We start from the raw sequence: 19,553 nt of genomic DNA, 5'->3' as shown, positions 1-19,553 counted from the left end.
GTGGATGGAACTAGAGTATATTATGCTAAGCAACATAAGTCAGAGAAAGACAAATACCATATGATTTTACTCACATGTGGAATTTAAGAAACAAAACAAATGAACAGAGGGGAAGGGACGCAAAACTAAGATAAAAAGAGAGAGGAAGACAAACCATAAGAGACTCTTAAATACCGAGAACAAGCAGGGTTGCTGGGGGGTGTTAGGTGGAGGGATGGGCCAAATGGGTGATGAGAATTACGGAGGACACTTGTTGGGATGAACACAGGGTGCTATATTAAGTGATGAATTACTTAATTCTACTCCTGAAACCATCATTACACTATATGTTAACTAACTTCGATTTAAGTTAATTTTTTTTTAAAGTCAAAAAAAAAAAAAAAGAAAGAAAGCAATGGTATGAAAGCAGAGCTCACAAACTCAAGTGCCTGGAGAGGCCTGATAGAAACATAAATGAATGCGGACTGGGGAGCAAGGCTACACGAGGGGAATGGCGAGGACTTTGGCAAACTAGAGAGCTCTGGCCATGTTCCAAGGAGACAGCTGCCCCTCAGCTCCCATCAGACTTACCCTGTGAGGGGGACCTGGCTGGCTCAGTGGCAGACCATGCAACTCTTGATCTCAGGGTTGTGAGTTCGAGCCCCATGTTGAGTATAGAGATTACTTAAAAATAAAATCTCAAAAAATAAAATTTACCCGTGTGGGACTGTGGGTCCAGTTTCGGCTAATCTTCCACTTTTTAAAAAGAAGCTGAGAATCTATGTATTTATGGGAAATATCTTGATTTTTTTTAGATGTTAAACTATCAATTCCCAAAACTTTTTAAGTAAGAAGAAAAATTTTAAATGTACGCAGCCAAACAGGTTTATCTATTGGATGGAAATGACCTGCCAGCTACCAATTTGTATAATCTCAATTAGATATTAAAGTTATTTCCAGCTCAAATTGTCTTCAAGTCTAAACTTTTGCTAGGTGAATATTTAAGCAAGTTGCTTGATCTTTCTGGAGCTCTTTCCTTATCTGTGGAATGAGAATATTAATTCTTCCTCAGCCAATCCCACCAGGTTACTATGGAACTCCAGCAAGATATTAAAAATACCTTGCAAGTTACAAGATGTGGCAATTATGAACAATTATCATAACTTCAAGGGGAAACGACCCAACCCAGAGAAGATAGATATCTAAGTGATAAAGAAATGTCAGCAGGTTCTACAGTGCCTTAAATTTACATTTCATTAAACGTTAGATCATACTAAACAGTCCAGAGAGAGACTTACCCTTCCATCCGGAGTCCTGGGACCAGAATAGGGTGGAGCCTCACCCATCAGGACTGGCCACACGTCAAAAAATTCCTAGGGATGAGAAAGACAATAATTACACGTCTTGAAAATAGGTCAAGGAAAGGAGATTGAGAAAAGAGGACCCACCTCTGTGAGTCATTATCGTTGAAGTTCAGAAGGTGGGAAGAGCTCACTGAAACCTAAGCTTGGAAGGGGTGCAAAATTCATTAGCGTTAGGGGATGTCAGTCATGTCTGTGCTTCAAGATATTGATGAACTAGGGTTGTCTAATCATTAAGCAAAAAATAGGAGCTGAGTTGGAACACCCTTATACTCCCCATGTTGTGGGAGTGGGACATGAGAGGGAAACTGGGGTCTCCAAGTCTATGAAATTGACCTTAAAGACATGCTAAGCACGTGACTGAAGGTTTAGCTAAAACAATGCCCTCTGCAGCCTCATTTATAGTAGTGAAAAGTTAGGAAACAACCTAAGTGTCTAATAAGAGGGGACTTATTAAATGAATCATGGAACATCTATTAACAATAATGCTACAGATGTATATGTGTGTGTGTGTGTGTGTGTGTGTGTGTATACACATACATATACATATATATACACATATACATATATATATTTATGTTGATTAAAAAAGTGTCCTTGCTGCACTGATGAGTGAAATATGTGAGGGGACAAAAAATAGAGATCATATAACCCCAATGTTTAACTAAACATAGAAAATGCCCTCAAAGGATTCACAACAAAACACTAACAACCGGTCTTCTCTGGGTGATTGCAGTGAGACTGTATTTAGCAATTTTTCTGTCATAAAATGTGTTGCTTTTGGAATCAGGAAAAAAAAATTTTTTTTCCCAAAAAATAGTGGTGCCATAAATACACAAAGAGACCCATATCAGGGATCCGTCAAGAAAGGACCCATAAGACAACCGGCAAAGATACAGTCAAGGAAGAGAGAAATGACCAGCTAAGGCACTGCATGGGCACACAGCCTCAGAAGAAGAAACTAACTGGGACACCGTGCGAGTTCTTCTCTGCCACTTGTCTACTGGTTTTCCTGAGGCACAGGGAGCCACACAGCTTGTGCTGGGCTGAGCCAGGGCCTCGCAGAGGAGGCCTCCATGCTTCATTGCCCTCTCTGTTCATTCATCTATTGCCATCTAGGGACAGTGATCCATTAGCACTAGGTCATCGTGGGTAGGATGCTAAGCCCTTCTGCTCTTGGCCTCTTTCTTGTTTGAACTTGGTGGTTTATCATGCAGAGGACAAGCAGAAGAGAGTCCACATGAAATTCAAACTCCATGTCCTCAAGCTTCTGCCCAGTTGGGCTCTTTGTCTAGACTACACACCCGGAAGACATTCAATTCTGGGTGAAAATACGAATCGGGAGTCTACCTGAGCCCCATAATGTGTTTGCTGCCAGATACACAGAGATGAATAAGGCAGAGTTCATGCCCTGGGGGAACTTGCTGTCTCTTGGAGGGGTCAATCAAGTACTCAAGTAACTATAGTAAGGTAGACAGGGTAAAACCCAAAATGAATCCATTGGAATGGAGAAAGAATGCAAATGTTAGAAGAGCCCAGAAGAAAGTCAAGTGCATTGAGCTGACACTGTCTGTGTCAAACACTGAGTGGCTTTGAAGATTGTCCCAGAGAAGCAGCAGCTATCAACGAGGGGGTGGGCGGAAAGTGGGGCATATTTATGCTTGCCTCTCTCCCTCTTCATCTCTCTCTCTCTCTTCTCTTTCTTCTTTCTTTTATTTTTCAACAGCTTTATGGACATATGATTCACATGCCATATAATTCACCCAGGTAAAATGTACAATTCAGTGGCTTTATTGACTTCTTCATAATGTCAATAGCTCAGATAAGAGCTTAGCTACCTGGGGGGATGAGGTAGAAGGGGGGTGAGGCAGGTCATTTGAATGATTGTAGGCAGACCAGCCCATTTCTAATTGCTAGATTGTTCCGTCTTTTGGGGATGACTAAGTTAGAATATTCGTGCCTGGGGTTAAGCATCCAACTCTTGATTTCAGGTCAGGTTATGATCTCACATTAGTTTTGAGCCCCACATCAGGCTCCAATCTGTCACATGGAGCCTACTGGGGATTCCCTTTCTCTCTCTCTCTTTCTCTCTCTCTCTCTCTCTCTCTCTGCCCCTCACCTGCTCTCAGTCTCTCTCCCTCAAATAAATAAATAAACTTAAAAAAAAAAGAATATTCTTGCTTAAGTGTCATTTTCCCTTTTGAGAGGGAGCTCAGAAGAAACAGAACACAGCCACACACAGCAGGCTATATCTGGGTTCAGATCCTTTAAGGTGTGAACTGGGCACCTTTTAAATTCAACGACTCAGAAATCTTATTAAGAAAGAAACATTCATTTGTATGAATTCATTCATTTGCTACTTCCTAAAGGTGTATCAAAGGGCTTGTTGCTGGACTTGGCAATAATTGGCAAAATATTTGGTTCAGGAGTATGTGAAAGTTAAATGGATGTTTGTACTAGAATCAGCAGTTCCCTAAAATCAGTAGATAGCTGATGTACATCAGAATCACATACAGAATTATTTAATTTTTTTTAATTTTTTAACATTTATTTATTTTTGAGAGACAGAGACAGAGCACACGTGGGGAAGGAGCAAAGAGAGAGGGAGACACAGAATCCGAAGCAGGCTCCAGGCTCTTAGCTGTCAGCACAGAGTCCAACACGAGACTCGAACTCACAAACCACGAGATCATGACCTGAGCTGAGGTCAGATGTTTACTGACTGAGCCACCCAGGCGCCTCACATACAAAACTATTTTAATTTTTTTTTTCAACGTTTATTTATTTTTGGGACAGAGAGAGACAGAGTATGAACGGGGGAGGGGCAGAGAGAGAGGGAGACACAGAATCAGAAACAGGCTCCAGGCTCTGAGCCATCAGCCCAGAGCCTGACGCGGGGCTCGAACTCCCGGACCGCGAGATCGTGACCTGGCTGAAGTCGGACGCTTAACCGACTGCGCCACCCAGGCGCCCCACAAAACTATTTTAAAAGCAAAAATCAGAATAATAAATCCATGAGTATATGGAAATCTGGTATATGATAAAATAGCATATCAGAATGGCTGCATTGTAAAACAGTGGAGAAAGGATAGATTATAACTGGAGAAGGAGTGAGAGATAAAAGTTATCCCTACCTCATACCTACACATTCATAATTTCAAAATGAATGAATGATTAAAGTATATTAATCAAAGCACATCAGATTATCTCAGATTATATTTATAATATTAAGGTTGGGGAAGTCCTTCTTGAACAAAATCTCAAACTCGAGCATCCAATATATATGGACACTTGATCAATGGTAGAGGTATGTTAGGGAAAGATGGTATTTTCAATAGGACAGTGGAAAACGAGTGGTCTTTTCAGTAAATGTGCTGGGTCCATTGGATATCCACATGGAAAAAGTTAATATTGACCCTACCTCACACTGCACATTAAAAAATTTCCAGGTAGATTATAGAGCTGTGTGTGAAAGTTAAAACAGTAAAATTTGAGAGCTAACATAGATGAATATCTTTATTGACTTGGGGCTAGCAAAGGTTTCTTAAGAACAAAAATCATAACCATTAAAAAAAATTGATAAATGAAACTACATTATAATTCAGAATTTTCATTAGTTGAAACATACTATTAAGAAAATGAAAGTACAGAGTGGGAAAAGATATTTGCAATGAGTATATTCCACAGAGAACCCATATCTAGGATGTGTAAAGAACACCTACAGATCCTAAGATTAAAAGAGACAATAGAATTCTTAAAAATGGGAAAGAGACTTGAATAGGCACTTCTATTAAAGATATACACATGGTCAAAAAACAAGAAAAGTCTCTAATCTCATCAGTCATTAGAGTTCATGTTTAAGACCAAATGAGATCATACCACATGCCTACCAGTGTATGATTCTGTTTATGGGAACTTCAAGAGTCGGCAAAACTAACGTGGCATTAAAGGTCCTGTAGTGGTCACCCTCAGGGAGGAGGGTATGGAAATTAATGGAAAGGGATAAGCAAGGGGATTCTGAGGGTTTAGTAATGTTCTATCTCTTTATTTTGGTGGTGGTTACATAGGGATGTTCATTGATCTACTACCTGTAATTAGTGCTTGTCTCTGTGTGTATGTTATACTTCAACATAAAGCCTTATTAACAAGATTCCACATGTACTGACATGGAAAGATGCTCAGAAAATATTAAGTAAAAAAAAGCAAGAGTATCAGGCATTGTGGCCTAGTGTTTATTAAACAGTTCCTCAGAAGATTCTGATTCAAGCCTGGGAGCCCCTGGACTAGACTTAAGGTGTTATCCAACCGCAGATTCTGCAATGTATTTCATCATCAAACCAACTATTTGAAGGGTCTGCAGAGATCAGTGCACCACTCAGCACAAGGCCCTACAAAATGAAACCGACAGGAAACCTGGACCTTGGCTCTTTGGGATAAGAAATCACAAATCTAGATAACTCTGGAACTCTATTCCAAGGCAGAAAGTGATTAGCTGCAGGAAGCGGTGACAGGTAGAGAAAGAAAAATGGGGGAGTTGGTTTGGGAAAAACCTCACTGAAAAATATTGTAGGAGCTGTATTGTGTTCTGCTTTCTTAGCCTCTGCATCCTTAGTCTCTGCAGATCTGCCCCCAGAGCATTCCCAGGGACCAGATCCCAGTAACTTCCTTCACTTCAACTGCTCAGGTGGGCCATACACTTGATAAACCATGGGGAAGGTTTATGCCCACCTTTGTGTGAATTCTCTGAGAACTCCTGAAGTTGGCAACTTTCTTCTTTCTGGCTTTTACCCTACATAGAGCTTCTTTATCACTCACCTTTACCTCCTCATCAAGCCTTCTCACATATGCTTTCTTTTCCAACTGACCAGGGAAGACCAGGTTGTTTTCACTCACCTGTGCCCTAGATTGACTTTTCCACTTTAAAGGTTGGTACTCCACTCTTCACTATAAAAGACCTGTGAGGGGCACCTGGGTGGCTCAGTCGGTTAAGCTTCCGACTTCAGCTCAGGTCACGATCTCGTGGCTCATGGGTTCGAGCCCCACGTTGGTCTCTGTGCTGACAGCTCAGAGCCTGTATCCTGCTTCAGATTCTGTCTCGGTCTCTCTCGGCCCCTCCCCCACTTGCAAACTCTCTCTCTCTCTCTCTCTCTCTCTCTCTCATATAAATAAACATCAAAAAAATAAAAAAAACCACAAAAGACCTGTGAAAACCTGTTCACAACCATCCACATCTTCCCTGCCTCTCCCCTGTGAACTGAATGTGAGACACTAGTCTGGGCCCCACTGTATATTGATCCTGTTCTTGGAAATGTCTGTTCTGAAGCCTCCTCACCTTCTGCTTGGTCATGTCTAAGAGCCCCACAGAATATCTGTCGCAGTTGAGGAAGGCTCGGACTGTGTACAGGGCTTTGTGGAACTGCCGCTCGATATCCGTAAGCTCTTCAAAGACTTTGCTCCCAGACCACAGCAGTATCTTAACAAAACAGGAAAACACTGTCAAACTTTTTGAGTCACAAAGCAGCAGCTCACAATAACCCAGAGACAGAGACAGGACAATTATCCTCCTTTTACAGATGGAGAAACTGAGGTTCCGAGAGATGAAGTAACTGACCAGCTTATCATGGGTCCAACTCTTTCCATTTCTTTTATTTTGGAGATTGTTAATAAGAATGATAATAACAAACATGGATTGAACACAAATGTTCCACATGCATTTTCTCATTTACTATTGACAATGATCTTTTGAGGGTGGAACCAATCAATATTGCCCCCATTTTTCAAAGGGGGGGACTAAAGCTCAGACAGGGTAAGTGATTTACTCAGGGTCTTAGAGCTAGTAAATGGTTTAACAAGGATTCAAATCTAAGTTGCCTGACTTGAAAATTGTGCATATACAGCCTTACAAACATCGGCCACCTCATCAACACGAGGGATGCTGGGCAGAGACTATGATGGTTCCCAGGCAATTTTATCACCACTGCCTTTCCAGTCTGACCACATCAATGCTTCAGTAAAAGGACACGTCCAGGCCATTCCCTTAAGCCACGCCCCTTACCTGGCCACGCCGAGTCTCACAGTTGTGCAGGTAACTCAGGTGGTACACCTTCATGATTAGATTTGCGAAATTGAGGTACTTGAGAAGAATCTGGAAATCAAACAGCGTGAGGGGAACTAGATGAGAAGAAGAAAGCCCTCCTCTGGCCCCCTCTACCATCAGCAAATATTTGAATATTTCAAAAGCATCAGAGGCCATTTGAGTAGATGGATCATGGAATGCTGACCCATGAAATGTTGCCTTGTAAGAGTGTAAAGCTCATAGAATGTAGAATGTCAGTGTTGATGGATTAATGGAAAATTGCTGCTATTTATTGAGTTTGCAGTCCCTGTGATAAGTCATTTTAGGTATATAAGTTATCTTATGTGATCATCACAAGTACCCCGAGAGATGGATACTATAAAATTAGGCCCATTTTACAGATAAGAAAGCTGAGATGTAAAGAAATTAAGTAACTTGGCTGAGTCAGCTAAATATTAGCAGAGCCAGGACAATTAACCCTGTACCCCAGGCTCCAGGGCCCGACATCCTAACCATTACCCCTGTCCTGTCTCCCTCAGAGGGCATCAGCCTAATCCTCTTGTCTTACAGATGAGAAAACCAAGGCTGGGCCAAATAGCAAGGTTCAGGGGACTTCACAAGCTGTAAGAATGCGCCCGCATGGCCACCCCAGCAATTTCTAAAGCGTTTTTACCTCTTCATCTCTCTTGGTGAAGTGGGGCTCATTCAGTTTATTCACAGCCATGAGTACGGCCACCACGTCCTTCCCATTCATTATGGGGGAAGCCAAGATGTTCTTGGTCTGGTATTCTGTGAGGATGTCCACGAAGTCACAGAAATGCTCATCCTGAAGGAAGGCAGACACAGGCAAGGGTGGGCAGAGGAAGAACAAAGACAGTAAAACAGGCCAGAGCCCCATATGCCCATGGTAGGGAGTGGGAGGAGGGGCGGCCTCTATGATTTTGTTGACAAGAAAATGAAGACATTTCCATCTATGCCCCTTCAGCAAGGGCAAAGCAATCGGGGGTGGTTTCTGCCCTGGAGGCCTCCAAAATCGAGTAGGAGAAAGTCTGAGATACAACTTACCGAGGGCTGTGGGGGAGATGTGAGCAAAGCCCTGCAGGATGAGGGGACTGACTTCACCTGGGGAGGGAGGGTTAGAGAAGGCTCTCTTGAGGTGATGGCGAGTAAGCCCAAAATAGAAACTTGAGTGAGGAAAAGACTTTAGTGAGTCTAACAACCACAATTGCTAACGGGTATCACGTGCTTTATCTGCCTCAACTCGCTTTAATCCTGTGAGGTGAGGACCACTAGTGGCCCATTCTACACAAAGGGAAACTGAGACTCAAGAAGGAACCTGCCCTCAGCTTTGCTGTCTTTAGGAGAAGCCTCGGTAAGGTTAGATCTGGGTCCTGGTCATTGAACAAAAAGAATTTGGTACTTCTAGCTTTTTGAGCAATTCAGTTCTGGCACCACACAGTGAGTCCAATGGATATCCACATTCCATAGGTCTTAATGGAAGCCCCATTGTGTGTCAGGCCTTATGCTGAGCGCTGGGGACACAAGTGAGACCAAGGCTCAGGCCGGCTCGCAGACAAATCAATACCAGTAATACATGACACAAGGTTTGGCTCAAAGCTATGGGAGTGCAAAGGAGTACACACCCCCAGACCCCCACCCCTAAAGCAGCCTGGGAGGCCAGCACAGGTCAGTGTGGTCTATGTGGTCAGAAAGAGGAGACAGAGCCTGAACTGTCATCTTAAATCCAAGATAATCCACCTTTCTGTTTCTTGGTAGCACTGTGAGTTTTTCCAACCATAGGCGTTGCTTGGGACACAAGCCAGCCCAGATATGCAGTTCATGCTGTTCTGAGGAAGGAAGTATATTTCATAGAACGGATTCCCACCCCTTTTCTAGAATTGAGTGTGCAGAAACTTTCCCACGACTGAGAAATTCAGAGTGTGATGCTGTGCATCTGTGGATTTCTCCCGGTTGGAGTGGGATTAGACAAACAGGCAACGGCATTGTTGTCGATGAAGGTGTCTCAAACCAGGTAAAGGGTACAGGAATTAAGAGAAGGCTGTAGGGCTCTACTTGAATTAGCATCAGAGGATTAAGCAAAATCTCTAAAGAGGCATTAGCCATGAAGGGTTTTCCATGTCATTCTCTAAGGACACCGATAAATCCCTAAACACAGGTCTTGGTGGGGCATGCTCAAATTCATTTCAGGAAGTCAGTTCAGCCTTGCAATATTCACTTCTATCAGGGAAAACGATATGTGAGTCTTACCTGCATCTGACGCAGATGTTTACTAAATCTACCAGAACTTTCTTTCCCATTGAGAGACCCAGAACTCTCTCCCGAATTATACAGCTGCCAACCGATGGTGTTCGGACAATCATTGTCATCCTTATATATTCAGCATGTGAAGTGTTCTACACAACTGTGTCACAGAACCTCAGATTATCAGAAGCAGAGAGGGCCTTAGAAGACTTTTAGCTCAAGCTGTTCTTTTGTGTGTGTGTGTGTGTGTGTGTGTGTGTGTGTGTGTGTCTGTATGTGTGTGTGTGTGTGTGTAATGTTTATTTTTGACAGAGACAGAGACAGACACAGAGACAGAGACAGAGACAGAGAGACAGAGCACGAGCGGGGGAGGGGTAGAGAAACAGGGAGGCACAGAATCCAAAGCAGGCTCCAGTCTCTGAGCTGTCAGCACAGAGCCTGATGCAGGGCTCGAACTCACGAGTGGTGAGATCATGACCTGAGCCGAAGTCAGGCGCTTGACCCACTGAGCCACCTAGATGTCCCTCAAAATGTTTACTCTAAAGCCCAGGAATCAGATGCCCAGCTTAGGGAAAGCCCAAAGTCATTCACTCATTCAGTTAGCATTCATGGAGTGCTTTATGCCAGGCCCTGTTCTAGACTCTCGGGTTATAGCAGTGAACGAGGGAGGCTTCTCCCTGTGAACGAGGGAGGTGAAGCTGAGAGCTGAAGCTTCAGAGGAACCAGGTGGATGAAATGCATTCCAAGCAGGGAGCACACCCCTCATTCTTGGAAACCCCAATTCCTCTTTTCAAACATTCACAGTGCCAATTCCATGGTGAGATCTACTGTTTATTGAGCAATAATGACGTCCTCAGCCAGGAGCCAGACAACTTAACATCTTTTATCTCATTAACTCTCACATCAGCCTTGTCACATAGATCTGTCACCTTCCTTGTTTTTGTTTTGGTTTTTGAGCACGTGCACGCGCGTGTGTGCGAGAGAGAATCTTAAGCAGGCTTCGTGCCCAGCGCAGAGCTCAATGCCACAGGACTCAATCTCATGACCGTGAGACCATGACCTGAGCTGAAATCAAGAGCTGGACACTTAACCAACTGAGCCACCCAGGTGCCCCCAAACCTTCCCTGCTTTGCAGAAAACTCCCTTGCTGGTAAGTGGCACAGCCACTCCATTCATTCATTGATCTATATATTGATACACTGATCGACTGATTCGCGCATTCATTCATTTACTCATATTTACTGAGAACAGGCTCTGGGAGAGGTGTTGGATATGCCAAGACCAATAAGAAAGATGAGATTGTCCTCATTAGGTCCTCACGGTATAGTGGGAGCATATGTAAAACATGAACCCACAATTCAAACCATAATGAGAAGGATGTCCCCACAGGATGGGTGAATGGAAGGGAGGGACTTGTTCTCTGAGGCTTCAGGGGCCAATCAGTACATTATCAGTAGTTGAAGATACTCTGATCCTCAGTTTGCCCTTTGGTAAAATCGGAGTGTTGGACCAGGTCCTCCTCGTGGCTTCCTTCCGGTGTGGCATGCTGGGTTCCGGGTCTCACACTCAGGGAAGGACGGCAGCTGTGAGAGTCTCTGGAAATGGCAGTGCTCTCAGGTGCACTCTTTAGAAATAGGAATTGTCATGTCTTGGAAAAACTCTCCTTTCCTCTCACACTAGTACCATGCTTACACTACTTTTACACCAGATATGTAGGTGTATCTGACCAGTTTTCTGACACCAGCTGACTGTCCAACAATTCAATTCAATCTTCCTGGAGTCAGTGTCAGACCCCACAGGGCTTTAGTCCCACAGGACTGTCCCTGCTTCAGATGCCAATTACAAGTCCCAGTTTGTCACTTATACTTCTAACTGGCTATAAAGCAGGGTCCTAAGACACCCTCCTCGGGTTTGGGAATTTGCTAGAACGGCTCACAGAACTCAGGGAAATACTTACATGTACAGGTTTATGATATAATAAAGGATATAATAAAAGATACAGACATACTGTCAGATGAAGCACCCTTCCCGACAGCAGGCGCTTCTGTCCCCTAGAGTTGAGGTGCACCACCCTCCCAGCACATGCGTGTGTTCACCAACTCAGAAACTCTCTGAGCCCTGTACTTTGGGGGATTTTTATGGAGGCTTTGTCACATCTGCATGACTGATTATTAGCTCCATTTCCAGACCTTCTCCCTTCATCAGAGAATGGGGAGGTGGAGCTGAAAGTTCCAAGTTGCTAATCATAGCTTGATCTTTCTGGTGATTGGCGTCCATCCAGGAGCCCACCAAGAGTCATCTCGTTAGAACAAAAGACCATCTACCAGTCAGGAAATTCCAAGGAATTTAGAAGCTCTGTGTCAGATGCTCCTATCACTCAGGAATTATAAGAGTCTTAAGAGTTCTGTGTATGGAACCAGGACAAAGACTAAGTAAGTATCTCTTTTTATAAATCACAATATCATAGCCAACTGGGAAGGGTCATCATTTATTAATTCATGCAATAATCTGTAATGAGTACCCACTCTGTCCCAGGCACTGACTAGGTGCTGGGGCCAGTGGTTTATAAGCCAGACAGGAACAGGCAGGCCTTGTGGGCTTTCCTAAGGAGAAAGGGTAAAGAATAAAACACACACAAATATTGAAGGGCTAGTAAGGTTGCCAGATTTAGCAAATAAATACAAGATGCCTAGTTAAATTTGAATTTCAAGTAAATACTTTTTAAAGTATAAGTATGTCCTAAATATTGGATGGTACATACTTACACTAAGATATTATTCTTTGTTTATCTAAAATTCAAACTTTGGGGCGCCTGGGTGGCTCAGTTGGCTAAGCATCCCACTCTTGATTCTGGCTCAGGTCACGATCTCATGGTTTGTGAGTTCGAGCCCCAAGTCGGGCTCTGCGCTGACAGCCAACAGTTTGCTTGGGATTCTTTCTCTCCCTCTCTCTCTGCCCATCCCCCACTCATGCACGCTCACATGATCTCTCTCTCTTTCATTCAAAATAAAAAAATCAACTTAAAAAATAAAAAAAAAATTTTAAATTCAAATGTTACTGGGAATCCTATATTTTATCTGGCAATCCTAATGGCAAGTCTTCCTGAGGATATCCCAGGGTATGAGCAGGAATTTGCTAGGACGTGGGAATTTTATTACAACCCTGGGAAACTTCTCCATTCATGGTTTCACATTTCAAAACTCCACTGATAGTAGCCATTTCCCAAGTTTTTTTGAGGGTGCTGAGTCACCAGCCAGGGAGACTGCCCCAGGCTTGCCCCAGGGGAATGCAGGCATTACTCCATAGTGAACTTTGGGCTTGAAGGGGGGGGGGGGGGGCGGAATAGCAGGCCATCCCTTAGCACAGAGGCTCAGCCAACTCTTCAACAAGGATACGTTAGCATCAGAGCATCTGCCTAAATCCTCACTTAACACCAGGATCTACAGAACCTCTTAGCGCCTCTCTTCTGTTTTTCCCACCAACAGACTCTAAACTGAAAGCTCCGGAAGGACCTTCTTGTCCAACTCCCACACAGACCTGGTACAGCATCCCTCCCTTAGAATAGAGCCTTAACAACAACAAAACAATAACAATAACAATAAGGAGCAGGATCGGCCAGTAGGAGCCGTAACAATGTGCCAAGAACCTTGCTAGATGAGAAATAATTCTCTCCTTTAATCCTATGACAACACTGTGCAGTCGGTATTCCTGTCCCATTTTATGAATTAGGAAGTGAGCCCAGATAGTCTCAAAAATACGCCGAAGCACGATTCTTAAAAAGTCACAGAGTCATGACTCACATCCAGATCTGACCTCAAAGTTTAACCTCTTTATTCTCTGCTATACGATTTGAAATGACCAGTGGTGAATAGCATCTAGTCCAGTGCCCTCACTTTATAGATAAGGAAGAAGAAGAGAATAGCTGAGCAGTGAAGAGTGTGGGCACAAGGCCAGAGTGCCTGAATTCAAATACCCGCTCTGCCACTTTCTATCGGAGTGGCTCTGAGCAACTTACTAACCATTCTGGAGTGTTTTTGTTATTGTTGTTGTGTTTTGTTTTGTTTTGTTTGATATTTGTTTTTAAGTAGGCTTCACACCCAACCCAGAGCCCAACTCACGACCCTGAGATCAAGACCTGAGCTGAGAGCAAGAGTCAGATGCTTAAGTGACTCAGCCACCCAGGTGCCCCATCCTTTCTGGGTTTTGGCTCCACCATCTGTGAAACAGGGATAATCAGTTACGTCTGAAGACCGTGGCAATCTATGTTGGCTACAATGAAAGTCTAGAGAGAGTTGAAGGGAGAACAGTCCCCAGTCCAGCTGCAAGTCCCCTGGAGGCAGAAACACGACCCCCACCCTTGGACGTCCAAGGGGAAACAAGGGAAAGACGAACCCCATGGGAGATCCAGCCCAGTGTATTTCCAAGAAAACTATCGCCCCAGAGGCCAAAGTCTGTGCTTCTTATCTTGTCAGTGAACCCAGGTCAAAAAAGATGACCTGGGGCACCTGGGTGGCTCAGTTGGTTGAACATCTGACTTTTGATTTGGGCTCAGGTCATGATCTCACAGTTCGTGAAGTCAAGCCTTCCATCGGGCTCTGCGCTGACAGTGTGGAGCCTGCTTGAGATTCTTACTCTTTCCTTCTCTCTCTGCCCCCTCCCACCCCCGCTTGCTCTATCTCTTTCTCTCAAAATAAATACATAAACATTAAAAACAAGATGACCCATTTGAATTCCTGCATTTGTGGATGCAAGGGCCTGGCTCTGCCCTAACTCCTTGGTGACTTTGGACAAGCCCCTTCTCAAGCTCTCATGGCTCTACGCTCCTCATCCGTTAAATGAGACAGTCAGATGACATCATCTCTGAGACCCCCTCTGTCCCCTTTTAACCTTATGACGTTTAATCTGAACTAAGACCAGAAGTCAGGTGAGCAAAATCACATAATGTCCAGGCTGCATCTTAGAAATGATTGAACACAGGCTCCTGGTCAGGTCAGTGTTGCAATACGTGAGACCCACTTGGGCCCTGCTCTCACAGGGCAAACATTGGTTTTGGGCAAGGCAGGTGTTAAAGGAATTAAGCATAATTACTTGATGGTGAATCTTTTATGCCAAGTATTTGCTGAGCATCTGCTTTGTGCCAGATATTTGCTGGGATAAAGTGGAGATTAAGGCAGGCATGGTCCCTGGCCCCCAGGCTTATTATGAAAAATGGTTTGGGGAAGGAGTCTGTAACAGAGAGATACAGGAGTGCCTCCATGAAGAAGTGACCTTTAGGCTGAGATCTAAAGGATAAGTAGGAGTTGGCCCTGGGGCAGAGGGCCATGGGGAGATCTGCATGAAGTGCTTTGTCCCCGGTGATCAAAGAGGTCTACATCAGAGCTGCCAGTAGAATCTCACAGAAGGCTGGACTCACAAATGAGGGCCAAGGGGCACCTGGGCAGCTCAGGGGGGTTAAGCATCCGACTCTTGGTTTCGGCTCAGGTCACGGTCTCTCGGTTTCATGAGTTTGAGCCGCAGGTCAGGCTCTGCTCTGACAGCGCAGAGGCTGCTTGGGATTCTCTCTCTCTCTCCCTCTCTCTCTCTCTCTCTCTCTCTCTCTGCCCCTCCCCCACTCACGCTGTCTCTGTCTCTCTCAAAATAAATGCATAAACTTAAAAAAAAATTTTTTTTAAAAGAAGGAGCGAGAGCCAAGGGCTTAACCAAGCGGTACCGTTAACATCTCCAGTAATGAGGCAGGCTGCCACCACATGTCCCCTGATGGAATGCGCAAAGATAACCACGACATCCCCTCTATGTTACTCCTGATGGGAACACACGCCCTGATTCTAATCAGGAAGACACAGATGGGCCCAAGTGGAGGGACATCTCTGCAAAGTATTTGGCCTGTACGTTTCAAAAACATCCGCGTCACGGAAACCAGAGCTAGTGCTATTTGGGTGTAATTGAGGCAACTGGCAAAAATTGAATCCGGACTGTTGATTAGACGATGGTATTGCATCAAGCTTACATTTCCTGGATCTCGTTACCGTGGTGTGCATATGTGAGAAACGTCCCTGTTTTAGAAATACACACGTCCCTGTTCTGGAAATACACAGAAACATCCCTGTTCTGGAAATGTCTGGAAATACAGTACACGCTGTCGACTCCCATAGGGGTCCGAGAAAAATGGAGATAAAGCAAATGAGGCAAGGCCGTGGCCAATTGATGCATTTGGATGAAAGGTAGATAGTTGTCTGTACTGTATTTAGACTCTTCTGTTAGGTTTGGATTCCGCCCCCCCAAAATAAAATGTTATAAGCCGATAAATAAAGAGAAGTGCCAAACCATCACCAGCCCAGTCTGGATGGCCAGCAGCTCCCCACCCCACTTGTACCCACCGGGACTCCATGGAATAATGCCTCCCCGCCCTCCTTCTTGTGGGGAAGAGGGTACCTCTTCTGTGTTGAGGACGTTGGCGAGCTTTTTAGAGTGTGCGACATGACCAACCACACCCATATCCAGGGGGAACACGATCTCCGAGTCGGGCACCACGAGGCATTCGTCAAGGACAGCATCCTTGTGAACATTGAAGAGCCGCGTGGCCAGCTCCCCGATGCCGTTTCGGACCCTGTACATGAACAGGCTCATGCGGTCTGCCTGCAGAAGGAAGCACAGCTTCTTCATGACATTGAAGATGCATTTCTCGGTCTGCAGATTCTCCTGGAAGTCCCGCAGGAGGTCAAAGATGATTTCACTCTCCTCCACGCTGTTCAGCGAGTGGTAGTTGCTGAAGTCCACCGCGGCCTCCTTGGCCCCCAGCATGTCCGAGATGACCTTGGCCCGGTAGCGGAGGTTGTAGTACTGCTTGGCAAAGCTGACATTCGAGTCCAGGAACTTCTCCACCTCCTCTGCTGTCACCTCACCCATGGCTGGAATCCCTCTGGCCGCTTGCGTGGAAGGGCTGAAGCTGGCCTTCCCAGGGCGGTTTGACGGTCTGTGGCGAAACTGAGTCAGGATGCGTTTTGTTCCAACCTGGGCTTCTGTGGGTCTGGCCCGTGGATTTCAGCTGGTATGGCTGCAGAGGTGAGGGAGGGAGGGAGGGAGCTCGGGAGATTAAATCATTAATATTTCCCGAGAACAAGGATTATGAGGATCAGTGTTCCAGATGCTGCCAGGCCCCAGATGGGAGAAGGTGAGAGTTTCCTTTTCACCTTGGCCTAAGAGCGGAGAAGGGATTTCTAAACAGAGCAGGAGGTGGGCAAAACTAAAAACAACCCCAAAGCAGAGGCTGCCAACAGACAGCACAGGGACACCTGCTCTAGGTGTGTTTTCACCTACACACAGGCAGCACACCTGCTCCTGTAGGTGTGTTTTCTCTGCCCTGTAGGGTGTTTTTCTGCAACGTTCGACACAGAAGTCTGCATTTGCTGTTTAGGAGATTTATTCAGCTTCTCTTGGAGAATCAGAAGAGTCAGCAGCTCTGTGCCCACTTTCCTCCCTGGCAGGGATGGCTAGAGCTCAGAGGGACTGCACACCCAGCTCCCATCCCCCGACCCCTCACGCCACCCTTCTGTGCCCTCTTTCCCAGGTCCTCCCCAGGATGGCCTCACTGCACATGCTCACCATTCAGCCTGCTTCCCTGTGTACATCATGAGTCTGGCACTTACGGGTCTCCCGATTTAAGAAGCTGCACCTTTCCCAGCCTTAGATTTCAATGATTCTTTAATTTTCTTTATTTTTAATTTTTTTAATGCTTACTTAGTTTTGAGAGAGAGAAAGAGAGACAGAGAGAGAGTGGGGGGGCGGGGACAGAGAGAGAGGGAGACACAGAATCCGAAGCAGGCTCCAGGCTGAGCTGTCAGCGCAGAGCCCGATGAGGGGCTCAAACCCACGAACTGTGAGATCATGACCTGAGCTGAGGGCCAACGCTCAGCCAATTGAGCCACCCAGGTGCCCCTCTCTTGGCACTTTAATGTGGTTTTTCTGGCTACAATCCGTACCTTTTTGGACTGTCAGTCAGAAACGTACACAACAGTCTAGATGCTATCAGCTCTTTTTGAACCTTGAAACACCTGACTCTTCACTGAAGTACCCTCCATCCAGGACACCTGGGGAGAAAGAGAACATTCTCCTTCTGAGATGAAACTGTGCTTTCATTTCCATGAACGTGGCTGCGAGAACCCGGTGTCTCTGTGTTGTAAACACTGTGGAATGCAGGCTAATAGACTGTTGCTGGCACTTTGAACTTTGCAAATGAACTTTAATGGAAAGCAGATTACTTCCTTTATTGTAGCGTGTGATAAATTCTCGGGGTATTGCGTCCATTCCGCACTGTATACACAGGTGGCCCCTTGGTCTGGCGGGCCATGCAGCGACCGGAATTTCTCCAAACGTCCTTACCATAAATAACGTGAGTCCTCTATCTGGAATGCTCTTTCCCAGCTCTCTGCACACCACCTCCTTCTCGACCTCAAGGTGTCAGCTCACACTAATCATGCCTCGTTGTCTTATCCCAAGTATGTGCCCTCCCCAGGTCCTGCCTGTCACATCATCCTATTTATTTCTTCGATTGCATTTATTATTGTTAGAAATTATCTTGTTTGTTTTTTGTTTCTTTGTCTTCTGTTTGTCTTCACATCTCTACTGTGACTTCCGTGAGGGCGGGACCTGCCAGGGCTGATTCCCTAGGCCTTGCGATGCTGCCCCACATTCTTGATGCTCAGTAAAAAAGTGTTTTAATTGTAAGTCTGTGATGGTTAATTTCATATGCCAACTTGATGGGGCTAAAGGATACCCAGAGAGCTGGTAAAACATTACTTCTGGGTGTGTCTATGAGGGTGTTTTTAGAAGAGATTGACATTTGAATTGGTAGACCAGTGCAGCTGGCATCATCGAATCCGCAGAGGGCCTGAAGAGAATAAAAAGGTGGATGAAGGATGAATGTGCCCTCTGTCTGAACTAGGACATCCACCTCCCCCTGCCCTTCGATATGGGCATCCTTGGTCCTCAGATTCAGACCAGGACTTACACTGTTGGTCTCCTGGTTCTCAGCCTTTGGACTCAGACTGAATTTTACCAATGGCTTTCCTGGTTCTCCAGTTTGCAAACAGCAGACTGTGGGACCATAACCATATGAGTCAATTCTCTAGAGAACCCTAATACAAACTAATACAATCAAAACTCTTATATATTCTTGAGTACAACTTAGAAAATACAAGAAGACACAAAGGAAAAAAATTGAAATCAAATGTAATCCCAGATACTATCATTGCCAATATTTTTTGGATATTCTTAAATATGTGGAATACACACACACACACACACACACACACACACACACATATACACTCTAGGAAAATATCAAGATATATATTATTTATAAGATTTCACATATATTTTAAAGATTTATATATAAATCTATAAGTTTATGTATATATAAATACATACATATTGTCAACCTTGGCACTATCAACATATGGGCCAGTAATTCTTTGTTGTGGGGGCTGTCTTATATATTGTAGGATGTTTATTTAGTGGCACCCCTGGGCTCCACCTACTAGGCACCAGTAGAATTCTCCTTCAAGTTGTAACAACCAAAAATGAATCCAGACATTTCTAAATGTCCCCTGGGATCAAAATCATCTCTGTTGAGAGCCATGGCTCTACAGTTAGATATTTAGGTTGTTTGTATAATTTTCTAGTATTGTAAATAATGCTGTAATGAACACCCTTATATTTTTAAGTAAAAATACCTAGCAGTGAGATCCCAGGCCCAAAGAGCTTATAGCTCTGTAAGGGTTTGGATAAATAATGCTAATTTTGCTCTCCAAGACTATACCAGGGTATATCAGACCTTTCTTACCCCACCTCCTCCCCTCAGTAAGTCAGCAACTTTT

The 19,553-nt window shown here is 44.6% G+C and overlaps 1 protein-coding gene across 1 annotated transcript in view; it reads right to left on the bottom strand.

The window, feature by feature from the left end:
• Positions 1–16,584, bottom strand: part of PDE6A (phosphodiesterase 6A) — a 63,235-nt gene extending 46,651 nt beyond the window's left edge. The window contains exons 1-5 of the mRNA XM_047863026.1: positions 16,111–16,584; positions 8,090–8,242; positions 7,396–7,485; positions 6,673–6,813; positions 1,278–1,352 (exon numbers count right to left, since the gene is read on the bottom strand). Of these exons, the coding sequence (XP_047718982.1) occupies positions 1,278–1,352; positions 6,673–6,813; positions 7,396–7,485; positions 8,090–8,242; positions 16,111–16,584 (933 nt within the window). The remainder of the gene's footprint in view (positions 1–1,277; positions 1,353–6,672; positions 6,814–7,395; positions 7,486–8,089; positions 8,243–16,110) is intronic.
• Positions 16,585–19,553: the final 2,969 nt, after the last annotated feature.

Source organism: Prionailurus viverrinus, chromosome A1, assembly GCF_022837055.1.
Source record: "Prionailurus viverrinus isolate Anna chromosome A1, UM_Priviv_1.0, whole genome shotgun sequence".
Classification (NCBI taxonomy): Eukaryota; Metazoa; Chordata; class Mammalia; order Carnivora; family Felidae; genus Prionailurus; species Prionailurus viverrinus.
Note: the sequence above shows the minus strand (reverse complement) of the source record. Positions and strands in the feature narration are given on the sequence as shown.